This window comes from Leucoraja erinacea, chromosome 21, assembly GCF_028641065.1.
Source record: "Leucoraja erinacea ecotype New England chromosome 21, Leri_hhj_1, whole genome shotgun sequence".
Taxonomy (NCBI): Eukaryota; Metazoa; Chordata; class Chondrichthyes; order Rajiformes; family Rajidae; genus Leucoraja; species Leucoraja erinaceus.
In genome coordinates this window covers 4210488-4230308 of record NC_073397.1, presented here as the reverse complement: position 1 = coordinate 4230308, position 19821 = coordinate 4210488, and the positions used below count along the sequence as shown (strand labels likewise).

Below are 19821 nucleotides of genomic sequence, written 5' to 3'. Positions count from 1 at the left end.
AAACAAGAGTCTCTGTTTCTCCAAGCCAGAGGAAGGTCATGGAGCTAAAAACTCCAGCGAGACTTGCCTCAGGAGCAGGGGCAAGTCCGCCAAGGGAGCTAACACTCCCACTCCAGTGCCTAACAGCATTGGCCATCTCCCTTGTCGAGGGATTGATGGGGACCAGACTGGACTGGTCAAGAAGAGGGGTCACTGGCTGAAGTTTATCGGGAGTATGCTTGAGGTACAGGATCAGGAAGAGCTGCTGGGTGTGGCCGCTATGTGGCTCCACCACTAGCGAGATGGCTTTTCAGTCTCAACTGATGGCCAGCTTACTACCTGTTCTTTTCAAAAAACCTCTCCAAGACAGGTAGTCATGAGGTGTTGGATTCATCACGCCTCCCCTAAATTGCATTTACTCAAAGTGCCCACCGTTATTGGGGGGTACATTGAGCATAGCTTTAAAACCCAAATATCTTAAAATGCGTTTGATATCCCTGACGTCGGTTATCATTTCGCATGCTCATTTCAGAGGGACAGGGTAGTATGGCAAAACACCTGACCCTACTGCTTGCAGTGCTCCGCAACTTCTTAGGAAGTTATAAAACCTGCCCTCAACTTAAAAAATTACAGGACTATGAGAATGCCGACCTCTCAACCACAGATCCTGCTAGCTGGCTAAGTTATCAGACCAAGTCTAAAAAACTGGAGAAGTATCCAAAATTCGGGCATCTAGAGAGCAGGGTCTGGAATGAACACCACACAAAACCAGCAGCAGTGCCTCTACGCATCCACCAGTAGGCGTCCACCTAATAGTACTGGTGTAAGCTCGGGGCCCGCATGCCCTGTATTTTCAGGCCAGGGTCCAGAGCGGGCCCCCTGGAAAAATGTGCCACCCCTAACAACACCATCCCTACGGACAAGGAACCGGAAACCGAAGAGATGAACGCACCACGGAACAACAGTAAAATATGATAAGTATGGTTCCTGCCATCACACAAAAGATGAAGGGTTTGTACTAACAAAGCATTCAAGGATAAAATTAAATTAGATCCCATCCTGCTCGGCCTTTTGGCTAAGATCTTTACTCAGAGAGTGGTAGCGGGGTGGAATGAGCTTCCAGTGAAGGTGGTGGAGGCAGGTTCGTTTTTATCATTTAAAAATAAATTGGATAGTTATATGGATGGGAAGGGAATGGAGGGTTATGGTCTGAGCGCAGGTATATGGGACTAGGGGAGATTATGTGTTCGGCACGGACTAGAAGGGTCGAGATGGCCTGTTTCCGTGCTAATTGTTATATGGTTATATGGTTATAAGATTAGTAGTAACTGTCTTGTCAGTTTATACCTGATATGTCCCTTCCCAGGGACCATACAATACCAGTACAGCATGCACCCTAGGGGTCTACCCTCCCACTAATAAGAACATGAGGGACTAGCAACTGGGGGTAATAATTATACAGGGGTCATATAGAAGCCTATGGAACCTATGGTACCAACTAACCAAGATGGTAATGTCGCCATCATTGATATCAAGGGGTCATAATAAACCCAGTATGAACATTTGGCTCTAAAAATCCCAACATGGTATATGTTGCACCGTCATTGACTTGCCACTTGAGTATCTCGCCAGGCCACGCTTGGAATATTGAAACTGCCAACCTTTCATTCCAAGCATACTTAATGGTAGACATCAACTTAAAAGATGCATACTATTCAGTACCCATTCAAAAAACTTGGAGAGAACTTGGCAGTATTAATTATCGACTATGGCTATTACAGCCAAACTGGTTCCAGATATTCTAACCAGCCCTGGCTATAGTAAGGAACTATCGTGATGGCATGTTCCAATGATATTAACGACGACTAATCCATGGGTATAGCTATCACAGCTTTAGCTATTATTCTTTTAGCCGAGCTTGTCATGCAATCCAGATAGATCTACGATTGAAACCATCGCTCTCAGCCTTGACTAAGATCAAGCGGAGTATCTGTTGTTGTTAGTTCTATTTTGACTCGTCCCTTATCAAGGGACCATATATCAATTGATTTGGAACAGGGAGATAGGGAGGGGCTTGCTCCGTCCACTCCACGCATCAACCAGTATTGCAGTACCTTGAAATATAAATCTTCTCTGTTGACTATTTGGTATTCAACACTCTACCCACTTATCTTTAACTTGGCATAGGAGAGTCAGTACGACACAACCTGTAACAATTAATGGTATCTACCTACCATTCAACAGTAGCAAGAGTATTGGGAGTTAGTAGCAGCTGTTCCAGCTACTTAACTTGAACCTTCCATTAAGGCTAGGTGCTAATGTTTAAACTACCCTCACCCAAAACATGGTGGCATATGGACTAATCTGGAGTCGTCATCACTATAGACACTAGGCGTAAAACCTAGTTTGGAAATTTTGAGTACACTCTATTGGCAAAGCATATTATCCTGCAGTGCACCATTTTGCATGTTCGTTTATAATTAACAACATCACAGTAGTGACATACACAAACCACTTGGGCAGAATAAATTGATATCATGTGACATTTATTTAACAATTGGAAACTACAGGTTGTCAAAAATATACGCCCATCAGCAAACGTACCTACTAGGTGAGCTAAATACTGTAAACAGACATATTAAACCCAAGTATTGCTGGAATTACAAAGCAATATGGAACACCCGATATCGATTTCACTGTATTCAATTGAATTCTCCACGTACCGATGTGTGTCGCAAGAAACCAAATATGAGGCAGGGGCAATGAATTCATTCCCACTGAATTAGGAAGCGTGAGGGGGGAATCTAATCTATGTTTTTCCCCTTTTTCCTACCTCATCAGGTACTACGGCCTCATCAGTCGGGTACAACTCACATGCCACGATAAATTAAACTACTGGATTGCAGATTTGAAAAGACCATCAGTGGGCCTGGATTGCAGAATTGGGAAGACCTCTGCTGGGCCTGGATTGTCAATAGCGCTATCAACACAAGGATAGCATCCCATCGCATATCCACTAGGGAACATACTTGGCGAACATCAAGAAGTGGGAAGATACCATTCAAATACAGGAACTACATATTCAACCACAACAAACCTGTACTGGAGTTCTAGCAGGTCTTCACCACAATGAAGGATTCAGCCAGAAGTGCTCTGTCAGCGTACTTAACTCGGGCACCAGGACCACAGGCCAAAGGGTGCCTCCCGCTGGTGGAGGCTATTCTAACACTGTCATTGGTTATGCATTAGTTGTGGAACACTTGCCAATCTGGTATCCTTGTAGGAAATCAAAGATATCTTGGTCTCTGAGGTAGTACAAGCATTTGAGGATTATTTCAATCCATATCCATTTGAAGTAGCAGAGTTACAAGATTGGCACGAGAAATCAAAGAGTCGCAGAAAACATAAATTAATATATTATTTTCTGAAAGGATTTATTGCCACTGTGGGGTAATCGTAAACCAAACACAGTGGGATAAATCTATGTGTGACTTAAAAGCCCAGCAGTTCCAGTCCAAATTGTTAAACAAAGACTATGTCACATTTGGCCCAGCTTATAAAATTGCAAATTACATTGAAACAATATTGAAAATGCTGAGGAATACTGTCCATTCCCAAGTATGGCTGTAGCTTCAAGTCGACAGGCAGCAGCAAGAATTAAATTCCCAAACAAGTCGGCACCACATGCAGGAAAAGAGCCGAGGTCTTGTTACAGTTACTTTGGTGCCCGATCCCTGCGCAAATGTCTTTCGCGTAGAAGAGTGTTGCATATTTGAGTGGAAGCATTTAGCAATCCTCTCCCAATACATCAAAGCAGAAAGGTGCTCACAATGTCGTCCATTCATAGAGAGGGAATGTTTCCTGGGGGAATATATATATATATATAATGAGGCAATTTATCAGACGGCGACACAAAGCCACACCAAGTGGAGATGGGTTTCTGGAGTATCTGCAGTGTGTGCCAAGAAGATTTCAAGGCAGAATGAACGTTGACTCCTTTAACTTCAAGTAGCCCTTGCTTTCCCTCTCTCTCCACAATCCCAGTTCTCCGACCAGTCTTACTGTGTCCGACTCCATTTTATCTCTGTACCGCCCCCTCCCGAGATCAGTCTCAAGAAGGGCCTCGACCCAAAACGTCACCCATTCTTTCTCTACAGAGATGCTGCCTGTCCCGCTGAGTTACTCCAGCATGTCTTTCAAGGAGCAGAGTTGGGTGATTATGTAGGAACTGCAGGTGCTGGTTTAAACGGAAGATAGACACAGAAAGCTGGAGTAACTAGGCGGGTCAGACAGCATACTGGAGAAAAGCAATAGGTGAAGTTTCAGGTCGAGGCCCTTCCTCAGACTGAGAGTCAGAGGAACGGGAAAGGAGAGATATAGATGGTGATGTAGAGAGATATAGAACAAATGAATGAAAGATATGCAAAAAAGTAACTATGGTAATTGAAACAGGCCATTGTTAGCCATGGGCTGGATGAAAATGAGTTACAATGAGACTTTGAATCGAGTAGAACAACCTGGGTGGGGAGGGATGGAGAGGGACCAAATGCAGGGGTTACTTGAAGTTAGAGAAATCAATATTCATACCACTGGGTTGTTAGCTGCCCAAACAATACATGAGGTGCTGTTCCTCCAATTTGCATTTGCCCTATCCCTATACAACCACCCCTTTGAAAACAAAATGCAATCAAGGATGCTGCACCCAGGATATCATGTCAACATTTCCATTTTAGCAGCATGAACTTTACTTTTATCTTGTAACCCAGTGTGCAATGATTTTTTAATCATAGCTTTCGAAAATCACAGGGTTGCCACAGTACAATGTTCATTTGTAGCAATCTATGAGCACGCTCAAGAAGGTGGAACAGATACAAGTAAGTGTCCACATGTTATTTGCATAGTTTGCAAATAATATATATTAAAAATACATTTGCAAAGAATTTTTGCCATGAGGTCTCTAAGCCTTGATTAGATGACCCTTAGAGGGCTTACATTCAACTTATATGTATGTACCTCAAGCCTTTAGTCAGAGGGTGGTGAATGTGGAATTTGTTGCCACAGGAGGTTGTGGAGGCCATCCATTGATATTTTTTAGGCAGAGATAGATAGATGCTTGATGGCGGATGTGCAGGAGTGTGTGCCGTCTGTGTATGGCAGCCTGCCTGCAGTCCGTCTCTACACCTTTTTTAAATTTTATTTTATTTTAAGTCCTGTTAAAAAATGTTAGTGGAGGTCTTCTATGTGGGGGGTGGGGAAAGGGGAAACTTTATTTCTTAGTCCCCTACCTGGTCGGAAAGGCAGCATCCCTCCCCGTCCTCGCGGCCTACAATCGGGAATGGAGCGGCGTTTCCCGTCGGGACCGGCCGGGACTACAGCTTCGGCAGCAGTGGCGTAGCGCTGGAACACCAACACGGAGCGGGCGATGCCTTACCGGGTCGCCGTGCGGTAAGCTCCGGAGCGCTGTGGCCGTCGATCCCAACATCGCGGAGCTGGGGCTGCGGGCGTCCGGCCGTGGGTGGTGCTGGATTTGGAGCGTCGCAGAGCCAGGGATTGAGTTCGCCGGGGTTGGAGCTCCAACCGGCGCGGCCTGAGGTCTACCAGTGCCCCATTCTCCAAGGAGGAGGCAACCGCTCCAGACTTTTCTAAGCCGCTGAGGAATGCTTCATCCGACGCCGAAGTTCCATCTTCACGGCAAGAGGGCCCTGAAAATCATTGGACTGGCTGCACGGCCACAAATGGGCCCCGACCTCGGGTGTTTCACAGAGGAAGAGGACTTAACTTTCTGGTGCCTTTCCCCACAGTGGAAATGTTTGATTCTGCTGTGGGGGGACGTTTGTGCTGAACTCTATAATGTGTTTGTGCTGAACTCTATAATGTCCGGTAGGCGGCGCGACTCTGGTCAGCAGCGGCCTCTGCAGCCTGCCCGCGTTTTTATTATTTTTTTGTCTGTGTTTTTTTATGTAGTTTTTGTTATTTTATGTTGGGGTGTGTGTGTGGGGGGGGGGGGGGGGGGGGGTGGGGTGGGGGGGGGGGGGGGGGGGGAACTTTTAATCTCTCCCCTGCACTGGAGACCCGACCTTTTTCTCGTCGGGTCTCAGATGTTGTTGGGGCCGCAACGAGGAGCGGCCTCCAACAGGAAGAAGCCGGGGACTTAGGGGCCGACTCACCTCACCGTCGCGGAGCTGGCCGAGACCGGAGCGGGTGGAGCGGTGGAGGAGCGTTGCCGCTGCCGCTGCTGCTGCTGAGTCGGAGGCTGCTGCTGCGGGTCTGCGGATGGCGGCACCGGGAGCCGCGGCTCCCTGGAGGGAGACCGCTTTTCGGGGCTCCTGCAACGGCGACTTCTCCCGCCCGTGTTGCGGGGTCGAAGAGCTCCTGGAGCGGGGCCTAACATCACCGCCCCGCGCGGCTTGGAATGCGGGACTTTGCGAGCGCACACCGGGGGCTCCAACATCAAGACCCGGTGTGCGACCTCGCACCACCCGGCGTGGCTTTAATGGCCGCGGGACAATCGCCATCGCCAGCCGGGGGCTTTGACTTTGACTCAAACATCGGGGGGGAGAGAGTGCAGTGGAGAGATAAGTTTATTTGGCCTTCCATCACAGCTATGTGATGGATGTTTATGTAAAATGTAATTATGTTGTGTCTGGGGTCTATTTGTGTGTAATGTATGGCTGCAGAAACGGCATTTCATTTGGACCTCCAGGGGTCCAAATGACAATTAAATATACTCTTGATACTCTCTCTTGGTGTTGTGTCCATTTTATTCTTTTTTTTTTTTAAACTTTTTCTATGGTTTGTATGGAAACTTATTATTTAATTGATGTAAAGCACTTTGGTGTCAATGCGAGTTGACTTAAAACGTGCTATATAAATAAAACTTGATTAGGATGGGTGTCAGGGGTTGTGGGGAGAAGGCAGGAGAATGGAGTTGAGAGGGAAAGATAGATCAGTCATAGACACAAAATTCTGGAGAGAAGGAATGGGTGACATTTCTGGTCGAAACCCTTCCCGAAACGTCGCCCATTCCTTCTCTCCAGAGATGCTGCCTGTCCCACTGCGATACTCCAGTATGTTGTGTCTATCTTCAGTTTAAACCAGTATCTGCAGTTCCTTCTTACACGATAGATCAGTCATGATTGAATGGTGGAGTAGATGTAATGGGCCAAATGGCATAAAACTGCTCCTATCGCATGAACTTATGGCCATATGAAGCCTATACTTGAAGATTAGTATTCTGGCCAGGTATTGACAGAGATCCAGAAGATGGAGTCCCAACATACATACATGTCAAGAAAAAATTACACCATCAAAGTGGCACGATGGCACAGTGGTAGAGTTGCTACCTTGCAACATTAGCAGTGCTGGTAACCTGGGTTCGATCCCGACTACAGGTGCTGTGTGTACGGAGTTTTACGTTCTCCCCGTGACCGCGTGGGTTTTCTCCGAGATCTTCGGCTTTCTCCCACACTCCAAAGACATACAGGTACGTAGGTAAGTTGGCTTGGTAAATGTAAAAATAGGCCCTAATCTGTATAGGATAGAGTTAATATGCGGGGATTGCTGGTTGACGTGGACCCGCTGGGCCGAAGGATCTGTTTCCACGTTGTATCTCTAAAACTAAAAAAAAAAAACTAAGAAGAGACGGCCATTTCAGAAGGTCCACATCCAATTTTGTCAGAAGGGCAGAAGAACGTTTTAGTCCTCATCCATGTACACTTGATGTGCATTAAAGTCTGACATGAAAATTCATGCCCATCAAAGGATGTACATTCAAGGAACAAAAATCAAGTTTCACAACTCAGGGGGTAAATGGAAAACTGGTGCCAGAAAACACTACTCGGTGGTTCAATTTGTAGCCATTTACTTGCTTCATACAGCGAATGGCATCAAACATATATTAATTCATCCAATGACATCTGCCCTGTAATGGTGCAGCTGAAAGAATGGCAAATATTCTGAAAGTATCTTTGAGTTCAGTTTAGTTTAGTTTATTGTCACGTGTACTGAGGCACAGTGAAAAGCTTTTGTTACGTGCTATCCAGTCAGTGGAAAGACAATACATGATTGCAATTGAGCCATTTACAGTGTATAGATAGATACGGATACGAATAACATTTAGTGCAAGGCAAAGCCAGCAAAGTCCTATGAAAGAGGTCTCCAATGAGGTAGATCCAATGAGGTTCAGCACTGCTCACCGGCAGTCTTGCGACATGGTTCCAAGTTTAACCATGAATCAAGGTTAATTCAGTCACTTAGGAAGTTTGGCATGTCCCCCACAACTCTCACTAACGTTTACAGATGCACCATAGCAATCATTTTATCAAGATGCATCAAAGCTTGGTTTGGGAACAGCTCCATCCAAAATCGCAGGAAATTGCATCAAATTTTGGACGCAGCCCAGACCATCACACAAACCAACCTTCCTTCTATTGAGCCCATTTATACCTCATGCTGCCTCGGCAAGGCCAGCAACATAATCAAGGACGGGCCACACCCTGGCCATTCCCTCTTCTCCCCTCTCCCATCGGGCAAAAGCTATAGAAGTGTGAAAACGCACACCTCCAGATTCAGGGGCAGTTTCATCCCTGCTGTTATTAGGCAACTGAATCATCCTACCACAACCAGAGAGCAGTGCTGAACTACTATCTACCTCGGACTATCTTTGATCAGACTTTGCTGGCTTTACCTTACCTTAAACGTTATTCCCTTATTGTGTATCTACTGTATACAATGTAAATGGCTCGATTGTAATCATGTATGGTCTTTCTGCTGACTGGTTAGCACGCAACTAATGCTTTTCACGGAACACATGATAATATCTAAACTAAACTGTAAACTGTATGCTAACTAACCTGCCAACTTCCACACCATCAACAACTGAATATGCTGGAATGTACAGGTTAGTGGAGAGAACATGGAGATATCAGATGACACAAAGCAATGGTCATGATTCAAGATCTGGCAACACACTGGGAGAAGAGGCAATGGGAAGAAGTTCCAGCAAAATGAGAAAATAAGGCTGGGAAAAAAAAAATCACCATTCTCAAGTGGCACAGAGCAAGTCCACAGAAATCATTGAAAATAAAAATAACTGCTTATGCTTGAAATCGGCAGCAAAACAGGAAATGCTGAATGTACTCAGCGGCTTAGGCAACATCTGTATAAAGAAGAACAGTCACTGTTTCATGTCCAGGACCTATATATGATTTGTGAAGTTAATTATCTCTATATAATAATTGTGGTTAATTGCCTTGCCCAGATTAGGCGAATCGAGGACCAGAGGGGATAGGTTTAAGGTGAACGGGAAAAGATTTAATAGGAATCTAAGAGGCAACTTTTTCACACAAAGGGTGGTGACTGCATGGTACAAGGAGGTGGTTGAGGCCAGGACTATCCCAACATTTAAGATACAGTTAAACAGGTTCATGGATAGGACAGGTTTGGAGGGATATGGACCGAATACAGGCAGGTGCGACGAGTGTAGCAGGGATATGTTGGCTGGTGTGGGCAAGTTGGGCCGAAGGGCCTGTGTCCACAATGTATCACTCTATGGCTGTATGCCTTTACCTCTACGTAACATTTCTGAAGTTAATTACTGCTTTCCATTCTCCCACTATCAGAGATGTGTCCACATGTTTCATGGATTTAAGATGAGTAGTAAAATGCCCCGAAGGGATCTGAGAAAGAATGTGTTCATCCAGAGAAAGGTTGAAGCCTGGGACACACTGCCTGAGATGGTGCTGGAGGTATTCTCACAACATGTAAAAAACACCCGAATGCAGTGCCAGTAAATGGTATGTGCAGATCGGTGGTTGGTGGTCGGCACAGACACGGTGGGCCAAAGGGTCTGTTTCTCTGCCCTGTACGACTAGTTCGATAGAACTACCAACTCTATCATTGCTATCTATGTGGAGTTTGCACGTTCTCCCGGTGATCACATGTGTTTTTACCCAGCTGCTCAGGTTTCTTCCCACGTTACATGGGGCATCCTGCAGAGTTACCGTGGTAACTGTAAATTATTCTTGGTGTAGATTCTTGGCTCGATTGTAATCATGTATTGTCTTTCTAATGTCTGGATAGCACGCAACAAAAGCTTTTCACTGTTCCCCGGTACATGTGGTAATAACCAAAACTGAACATGGCATAAAGATTCAAAGGTGAAATGATGGGCCGATCTGGGAGAGTAAACAATGCAGGGTTGGAAGGAAATAAAGGGGATTCGGGAGGGGGGCATGGACTGAATGGCTTCCATTCTCGGGAGGAGGAATAGACCAATGGACTGAATATCATTTGTGTTTGAAGGAACTGCGGATGCTGGTTTACACCAAAGGTAGACATGCAATGCTGGAGTAACTCAGCGGGACAGGCAGCATCTCGGGAGAGAAGGAATGGGTGATGTTCCGGATGAAGGAGATGCTGCCTCGAGCCAAATCGAGCCAAAGATACATTGCGTGTCTATCTTTGGCTCGATTGTATCTTTGGCTCGATTGGCTCGAGGCAGCATCTCCTTCATCCGGAACATCACCCAGATCGGCCCATCAATTCACCTTTGAATCTTTATACCATGTTCACACACGCACATATACGAACTAAAAACTAAATATATCCTGTATCCGTATATATCTCTGTATGTAAGTATGTGTATATTTTTATGTTTTATGTTAAATTCTAAAGTATTGCGTTTATCTTATTTGTGTGCTCCAAGGTAAATCAAATTTCACTGCACCAATTGGTGTATGTGACAATAAATGCCCTTTGTCCTTGTCCTTTGTATGTATACACACATTGAACTTTTTCTTGTATATTATATTGTTTACAGTGTACTATGTTTACATATTCTGTTGTGCTGCTGCAAGTAACTATTTCATTGTTCTATTTGGGACATATGACAATAAAACACTCTTGACCCTCGAGTTTGGTTTAGTTTAGAGATACAGTGCAGAAATAGGCCCTCTGGCCCACCGAGTCCACACCGACCGGCGATCCCCGTACACTAACACTACCCTACACTCACTAGGGCCAATTTTACATTTACACCAAGCCAATTAAACTACAAACCAGTACGTCTTTGGAGTGTGGAAGGAAATCGAAGAATTCGGAGAAAACCCACGCGATCGCAGGGAGAACGTACAAACTACGTACCGTGTAGCCCAAAATTCCCTCATGGTTTTCTTTCATTCACTCATTCCTGTAGAGTGTCTGTCTCCATTAATCGCAGCTACTATACAGGGGGGGGGGGGGGGGGGGGGGAGGGGAGGGGGGCGGGGGGGGGGGAGGGGGGGGGGGGGGGGGGGGGTTGCAGAAGGTAGCCAATCAAATCCAGAGGGCAGAGAGTTGTGAAATAAATTTGTCAAATGCACAGCAATGAATTGATTGATTGTGCCACCGTGCCACCCAAGACATCATGGTGATATTGTTCATGTGACAAGATCACACATGGCTGTTGCCTGCCTTCACACTCCGAGGCTCCCACTGTCAGCTGGAATCTATGTGAACCGATATGTGATGTGATAGCTCTTAGGGCTTGTAGATGGTTTATGCATGCAACCAATAATATAACTATCTCAATACCACTAACCACACCTTAGTTACCAATTTATAATAACGCCTTCTTCTCCTTCTGAGCAGTACAGTAGCAGACTGGAGACAGTGACTGCTGATGTGTGTTTAACCCCGTGTTCTCATTAAAGACTAGTGTCAAGTACAAGTGTGTTTGATCACTCATTTACAGGGCTAATGGAAGGGACTGATTTTGGATGATCAGCCATGATCATATTGAATGGCAGTGCTGGCTCGAAGGGCAAAAATGCCCTCCTCCATGACTTATTTTCTATGTTTCTATATTGACCAGCTCCCAATACACCAGTGATGGTTAGCTGAAGGCCATGGCAACACTGAGCTTAGAAGCAGGAGGGGCAGCAAAGTCATAGAGCATCCACAAGCCAGTGGGCAGCTTACACTTACTGACCAATTTGCATTCCAAACTTCTATAAATGCACTGATCCAGCCCACAGCTCCCAGCATGTGGCCACTGATGCATTAATTCCCAATAGTAGAAACATGCTAAATTTATCCACAATACGCCAGCCTGTCAAGTGAAAACGCTCGAGGGAAACTTCCTCTTGGTTAGATTGTTAATTGTGCCTCAGTCCCTTCACTGGTATAAATAACAGGCTGCTGGAAATGATTAAATCTGCGACTTTTTGTAATTCAACTCTTGACAGCACAAAAGATTATTTTTTAGACTACTATCAAAGGATAATGATAATGATTTTCTAATTAGTCATGACTGTTAGATTACCTCACTTATTAACGCTGATATGAATCTGTTACTGGCAGCTACTGTATTAGAAGATAAATAGCTGTAGAACGGTCCACGGGAACACCACTTAGATTGGTTATACACCAGGAAATAGCGTTGTTTCGGGTGAGTTTTGAATATTCCTATGATTACTTTTCAAAGAGGTGGAAAATCACCCAAAATTCAAAATTTGACCATTACTGAATCATTCCTGCCAGTTCATGGATGGTGATAGATGCTGGGTGAAAGGAATCATAAAATCATGAGAGGAATAGATCAGGTGTTTGCACAGAGTCTCTTGTCCGGAGCAGGTGAATCAAGGACCAGAGGACATAGGTTTAAGGTGATGGGGAAAAGATTTTAAAGGATTCTGAGGGGTCACTTTTTCACACAATGGGTGGTGGTGTATGGAACAAGCTGCCAGAGGAGGTAGTTGAGGCATGGACTATCCCAATGTTTAAGATACAGTTAGACACGTACATGGATAGGACAGGTTTGGAGGGATATGGACCATTTGCTGGCAGGTGGGACAAGAGTAATTGGGGCATGTGGGCAAATTGGGACGAAGAGCCTGTTTCCATACTGTATCACTCTTTGACTATGAATATTATCCATGGCTTTGATGCATTCTGTACTTAAATAGTCTGATTATTACAAAAATAGCTTTAATAGAGTATAAAGTCCCTAACCACAGCACGCTCTCAGTCACACATGTTCAGTAGGAGTATGTGCAAACTGTAACGGGTATAGCTTGGACCCAATAGCAGCACAGAGTAGTAACACAGGAATGGGTACACCGTACTCACACAGAGGCTCAGGATTGAGCGAGGGTTCTGAAGAGGGGCAGGCAGGAGACGTAGTCGGGGTAGCGGAAGGTCCGGTAACCAGGAGATCCAACACACAATGCAAACAAACCAGCGAGGAACAGACGAAAGGACGGAATGGTCAGGGGCAGGCAGGTTCGAATCCGTGTAGGCAGTCGGGGAAATCACTGGAGAGTCTTGCATGAATGCTGAGAACAATTTGGCATTGTGTGAATGGTGAGGACAGTCTATATACCGGGTTAATTGGTGATCAGAGGCAACTGAGTGCAACAGGTGAGGAGAGTTGGGCTGATGAGAGGGGAGTGGCAGGCAGGCAGATGAGGAGAAGGAGGGACCAGTGGAAAAGTACTGGGAGGTGAAGTGGATGAGAATGAGGAGAGGGCAGACTGTGACACAAACTTATCATATACAGCACCCAGTTTCAGGATTGAACCCTGATCCCTAGCGCTGTGAGGCTACGGTGTGCAAGCCTTGTGTGTGGTGCAATCCTGGCTCACGGCTCGATTCCAAGATAGATTTAAATCCCTGATTTACTGTCATGGTGGAATTGAAGGGGACCATTTGGGGAAGAGATAGCCATTCACTAATTCAATGCCAATCTAAGGTTGAATTTGAGGGGTGTGATCTTACATTCCATTCTCGAGCTTTGCACATAAAATGATCAAATGAAAATGCTGTGCGGTGCTGAGGGGCGCAGCACCTTTGAAGATGTTATCTTTCAGGCGGCACATGACATAGAAATTAAATTGTATGGTCTCGTGGGTGGAAGATCTACTGGCACTATTTTGGAGAAGCACTGTGGTATTATGCTTGGCAACTTTACATAAGGTTAGCCCTCAAACAACATCCGGCAAGGCAAACTACAACTTTATGTCAGGCAAACTCTGAGTTTATTAGGCAGGACTAGGGAGTGTATACTAGGAGCAATTGTTAATGGGCCAGTCTGGTTGAAGTCCCGAGCCGGCATGTTCCAGTGTAGACGAGGAATAAGGGTGCCAAAGTTAAAGAACTTTGTATGACCAAAGAGGTTGTAAATTTGGTCAAAAATGAAAAAGAAGCACATGCAAGGTTTAAGAAGATAGAATTGGGGCGGCATGGAGGCGCAGCGGTAGAGTTGCTGCCTCACAGCTCCAGAGACCCGGGTTCAATCCCGACTATAGGTGCTTGTATGTATCACTCTCGCTTGTCAGATTTAGACTTGCCCATTAACAATTGCTCCTAGTATACACTCCCTAGTCCTGCACAAGTCACACTTATTCCTATCCCGTAGAGATGCTGCCTAACCCACTGAGTTTGTATGTTCTCCCCGTGACTTGCGTGGGTTTTCTCCGAGATCTTCGATTTCCTCCCATACTCCAAAGACGTACATGTAAGTAGGTTAATTGGCTAGGTAAATGTAAAAATTGTCCCTAGTGAGTATAGGATAGTATCCCATAGGATAATGTGTAGGGATCGTAGGTCGGAGCGGACCCGGTGGGTCGAAGGGGCTGTTTACAGTACAATACAATACAATTTATTTGTTGTCATTTGAACCCAGAGGTTCAAACAAAATTTGGTTTCCGCAGTCATACAAACAAGAAGAACCAAGACACAACACAATTTACACGAACATCCATCACAGTGAATCTCCTCCTCACTGTGATGGAAGGCAAAGTCTTATCTCTCCCCTGCAATCCTCGTTCTCCATCCGATGTCAGAGTCAAAGCCCCCGGCGGGCGATGGTAAATAAGCCCGCGCCGGGTGATGCAAGGCCGCGCTCCGGGTCTTGGTGCTGGAGCCCCTGGCGTGCGCTAACAAGTCCCGCGGCCATTTAAAGCCGTGCCGGGCGATGATGTAAGGCCCCGCTCCAGGTCATCCTCAACCCCGCTACTCGGGCTGGAGAAGTCGCCGCTGCGGAAGCCGCGAAAAGCGGTCTCCCAGCAGGGACCCGCGGGCTCCCGGTGTCACCGTCCACTGGGCCGGCGGTTGGAGCCCCCGAATCGCCAGGGTCGGGCCACAGCAGCCGTGCGCCACCACAGCTCCTCCCGCTCCGAACTCGGCCAGCTCCACGATGGTGAGTAGTCCGCAGCTCCGTGACTGGAGCCCCAGGTCGTTCCGGTTGGAGGCCGCTCCACGGTGCTCGGCCCCAACGACAACGGAGACCCGACAAAGAAAAGGTCGGGTTCTCCGTGCAGGGGAAAGATTTAAAAAAGTTTCCCCCCACCACCCACCCCCCACACACATACCCAGTTTAAAAAAAAAAAAAAAAACTACATACAAACGAGACAAAAAATTAAACAAACGACAGACGGACTGCAGAGGCCGCTGCGATGTGAGTCGCGCCGCCCACCCGAAACTGTATTTCTAAACTAAACTAAACTAGACACATTTAGTGTCTTTCTTCGGTATAAACCAGCATCTGCAGTTCTGCAGATCCTTCCTTCAGGCACACACCCATATATATGTCTTTGACTTAAACGTAGATGGGTTGGTTGGTACGTTTGCTAAATACACCAATATTGCTGATGCTGCAGAGTATAAGGAAGGTCATCGAAGGTGTACAGGGGAATACAGCTCAGCTACAGAAATGTGTGGTGAAGTGGCAGATGGAATTGAATCCAAGCAATGTGAGGTGTTGCACTTAGGGAGGCCAAATGTAAAGGGAAGACAAACAATTACGAGCATGACCCTTAACAGCATTGATGTACAGACAGATCTGGCGTTCCAAGTCCATAACTCCTAGAAAGTGGAAACATAAGTAGATAGAGTGCATAGAATGGGTAGGGTATGCTTGCTTTCATAAGTCAGGACATTAAATATAAGAGTCAGGCAGACATGATGCGGCTTTATAGGACTTTGGTTTGGCTGCATTTGTAGTATTGTATGCAGTTCTGGTTAGCCCATTACAGGAAGGATGAGAAGACTTCGAACAGGGTGCAGTCGGGGTTTACCAGAATGTTCCCTAGATGAGGTGGTATTAGCTACCCCCTAATTCAGGGAGAGGTTGGACAGACTTGGATTGTTTTCCTCTGGAATGCTGGAGGTTGCGGGGAGACTTGATAGAAGTGTATAAAACTATGAGAGACATAGATCGGGCAGACAGAACTATTTTCCCAGGAAGGAAAACACAACCACGAGAGGACATTGCTTTAGGTGAGAGGGGAAACGTTTAAAGGAGATGTGCCAGATGTGTCTGTTTTACTCAGAATGTTGCAAATGCCTGGAACGGTCTGCTGAGGCTGGTGGTTGACGCAGATGCAATTGGGGCATTTATGAGACTTTTGGATTGTGTGCACATAGATAAAAAATGGTCTTGGCATCATGCTCAGCATAGACATTGTGAGCCCACAGGCCTGTTCTGTGTATTATCTCTAAAGTAGACAATCTGGCCATTATCACAATCTTGTTTGTGGGCGCAAGTTGTCGTGTCCAGCTATGTAATATCTCCTGCATTACAACAGTGGACTATGCTTTAAAAGCAACTCATTAGTTGGGATATGCCTACACTGAGCGAACTTGAAAGTCATGAGAACAATGCAGATTGCTCTTCCTTTAAGTGCGGTAATTACTAAGTATTTAATTTAGTTTACATTAGCTTAGTTTAGTTTCGAAATACAGTGCGGAAACAGGCCCTTCGGCCCACCAAGTCCGCATCGACCAGCGATCCCCGCACATTAACTCTATACTGCATGAGGAACGACTTTTACTTTCATACCAAGCTAATAAACCTAGAAATCTAAAGGTCTTTGGAGCGTGGGAGGAAACCGAAGATCTCGGAGAAAACCCATGAGGTCATGGGGAGAACATATGAACTCCATTGAGACAAGCACCCCCAGCCAGGTTCGAACCCGCGTCTCTAGTACTATAAGCATTGCAAGGCAGCAACTCTACTGCTGCACCACCATGGCACCCACAGGTACCAAAGGATCTGAGTGGCACAGTAGTTATTTGGCCCTTCCACATTGGAGCAGCTACCAGAATTGAAAGGCTGGTACCTGATGGGGCTGTTGATTAAGTCCGGATCCCGTGCAGTAATGGAGCCGATGACACTTCCAACACGAGTGTCTTCTTGCACATCTATCACGTTTGCTAGCGAGGTGAACTCAGGTGGCTCGTCGATGTCCTTAACCGTCACCCTGACACTGGTCCAGTCCTTGAAGGATCTGAGGTTCTCAAACTGGGGGTCAACGTACTTATTCACTGCTTCCAGAAGCAGACTGTGGGTCCTCTTGGTTTCAAAGTCCAATGGCTGAAACAAAGAAAGAAAGTGGTTTAGTTTTGCAACAGCATTTTCTAATATCCTTTTCACATTTCCCTTACCAGTTAGTCATCATATTTCAAAAATCTTTTTAGATCTTGCTATGCAACACAAGTCCCTTAGTCAGGGGCAGTGATTCTATGACATGGCCTGTAAGACAATGTTCACAAGATTGTGCTGGCTTGTGTGGGAAGGAACTGCAGATGCTGGTTTAAACTGAAGATACTCAAAATGTTGGAGTAACTCAGCGGGTCAGACAGCATCTCTGGAAAAAAGGAATAGGTAACGTTTCGGCTTGAGGCCCTTCTTCAGATTCAGGGGAATGGGAAAGAAGAGATATAGACCGTGATGTAGAGAGATATAGAATAAATGAATGAAAGAAATGCTAAAAGGTAACAATGATAAAGGAAATGGGCCATTGTTAGCTGTGGGCTAGGTGAAAACGAGTTACAGACAATGAGACTCAACAAGACGACTCTGAACCTAATACAACGACATGGGTAGTGGAGGGATGGAGAGAGAGGGGATGCACTAGTTGATTGTTAGATAAATCAATACTCATACCGTTGGGTTGTAAGCTGCCCAAGCGAAATATGAGGTGCTGTTCCCCTGACTCTCAGTCTGAAGAAGGGTCTCAACCTGAAATGTCACCATTTTGTTTTCTCCAGAGATGCTGGCTAACCTGGTGAGCTACTCCAGGTTTTTGCGCTGGCTTTGAACGCACACCCAGCAACACAGCCTGTGCAGTTCACATGTGTATTACTGTTCGGCCTGAATGTGAAATGTCAGCCTTACTGCCCATCCACATACTGGAGACCGGCAACATGGTCTAAAGGGTGACAGGACATCCAGCGGTGTAGTGCCCCTGTAGTGAAATATAGTTTAGAGATACAGCACAGAAACAGAGGACTTTGGCCCACCGAGTCTGCACCGTTCAGCAATCCCCGTACATCAACACTATCCTGCACTAGGGTTTTACAATTGTACCAAGCCAATTAGCCTACAAACCTGTACGTCTTTGGAGTGTGGGAGGAAACAGAAGTTCTTGGATAAAACCCACACAGGTCACTGGGAGAACGTACAAATTCCGTACAGACAAACACCCGTAGTCAGGATCGATCATGGGCCTCTGGCGCAGTAAGCGCTGTGAGGCAGCAACTCTACTGCTGTGCCACTGTCAGATTCAGATTCAGATTCAGATTCAATTTTAATTGTCATTGTCAGTGTACAGTACAGAGACAACGAAATGCATTTAGCATCTCCCTTGAAGAGCGACATAGCAGACGATTTGAATAAAAAAAATAATAAGTGTCCGGGGGGGGGGGGGGGGGGGGGGGGGGGGGGTGGGGGGGTGGGGGGGGTGGTTGGCAGTCACCGAGGTACGTTGTTTAGTAGAGTGACAGCCGCCGGAAAGAAGCTGTTCCTCGACCTGCTGGTTCGGCAACGGAGAGACCTGTAGCGCCTCCCGGTTGGTAGGAGGGTAAACAGTCCATGGTTGGGGTGAGAGCAGTCCTTGGCGATGCTGAGCGCCCTCCGCAGACAGCGCTTGCTTTGGACAGACTCAATGGAGGGGAGCGTGGAATCGGTGATGCGTTGGGCAATTTTCACCACCCTCTGCAATGCCTTCCGGTCGGAGACAGAGCAGTTGCCATACCATACTGTGATACAGTTGGTAAGGATGCTCTCGATGGTGCAGCTGTAGAAGTTCACCAGGATCTGAGGAGTCAGATGGACCTTCTTCAGTCTCCTCAGGAAGAAGAGACGCTGATGAGCCTTCTTGATCAGATGCTGTGCTGTGCAGGGCTTCAGTGGCATGAAATCTTTGAAAATATTTTGAACATATGGGAAATATCTCTGATAATCTGGGACATTTAAAAGTCTTTTAAATTTGAAGTAGCTAATTAAAGAAAAATGTTAATTAATTAAAAGCAATTTTGTTTTACTAAATCAAGGGGGCAGCACAGTGGCACAGTGGTAGAGTTACTACCTTACAGCGCCAGAGACCCCAGTTCGATCCTGACTATGAGTGCTGTCTGTACAGAGTTTGTACGTTCTCCCCATGACCTGTGTGGGATTTCTCCAGGTGTTCTGGTTTTCTTACACATTCCAATATTGTGCAGGTATGTAGGTTAACTGACTTCTGTGAATTATCTTTCTCATAACTGCAACTTCCCATTTGAGGCATCTTCTAATGAATCTACTCTGTCAGCTGCCTACAACTCATTCTTCCCTCCTGAATGAGAGTGTTTAAACATAGAAACATAGGAAATAGGCGCAGGGGTAGGCCATTCGAGCCAACACCGCCATTCAATATGATCTTGGCTGATCATCCAAAATCAGTACCTCGTTCCTGCTTTTTCTCCATATCCTCTGATGCCGTTAGCCCTATGAGCTAAATCTACCTCTCGAAAACATCCAGTGAATTGGCCTGCACTGCCTTCTGTGGCAGAGAATTCCACAGATTCGCAACAGCATAGACT

The 19821-nt window shown here is 46.0% G+C and overlaps 1 protein-coding gene and 1 pseudogene across 1 annotated transcript in view; one reads left to right on the top strand and one right to left on the bottom strand.

Annotated features, from left to right (window-relative positions):
• The window catches only part of LOC129707178 (cadherin-22-like), a gene marked incomplete at its 5' end in the record, with an annotated part of 810235 nt that overhangs the window by 362752 nt on the left and 427662 nt on the right, over positions 1-19821 (bottom strand). Inside the window, one exon of the mRNA XM_055651984.1 lies at positions 17079-17332. Coding sequence (XP_055507959.1) covers positions 17079-17332 — 254 coding nt within the window. The remainder of the gene's footprint in view (positions 1-17078; positions 17333-19821) is intronic.
• LOC129707590 (U2 spliceosomal RNA) lies at positions 1934-2112 on the top strand (annotated as a pseudogene).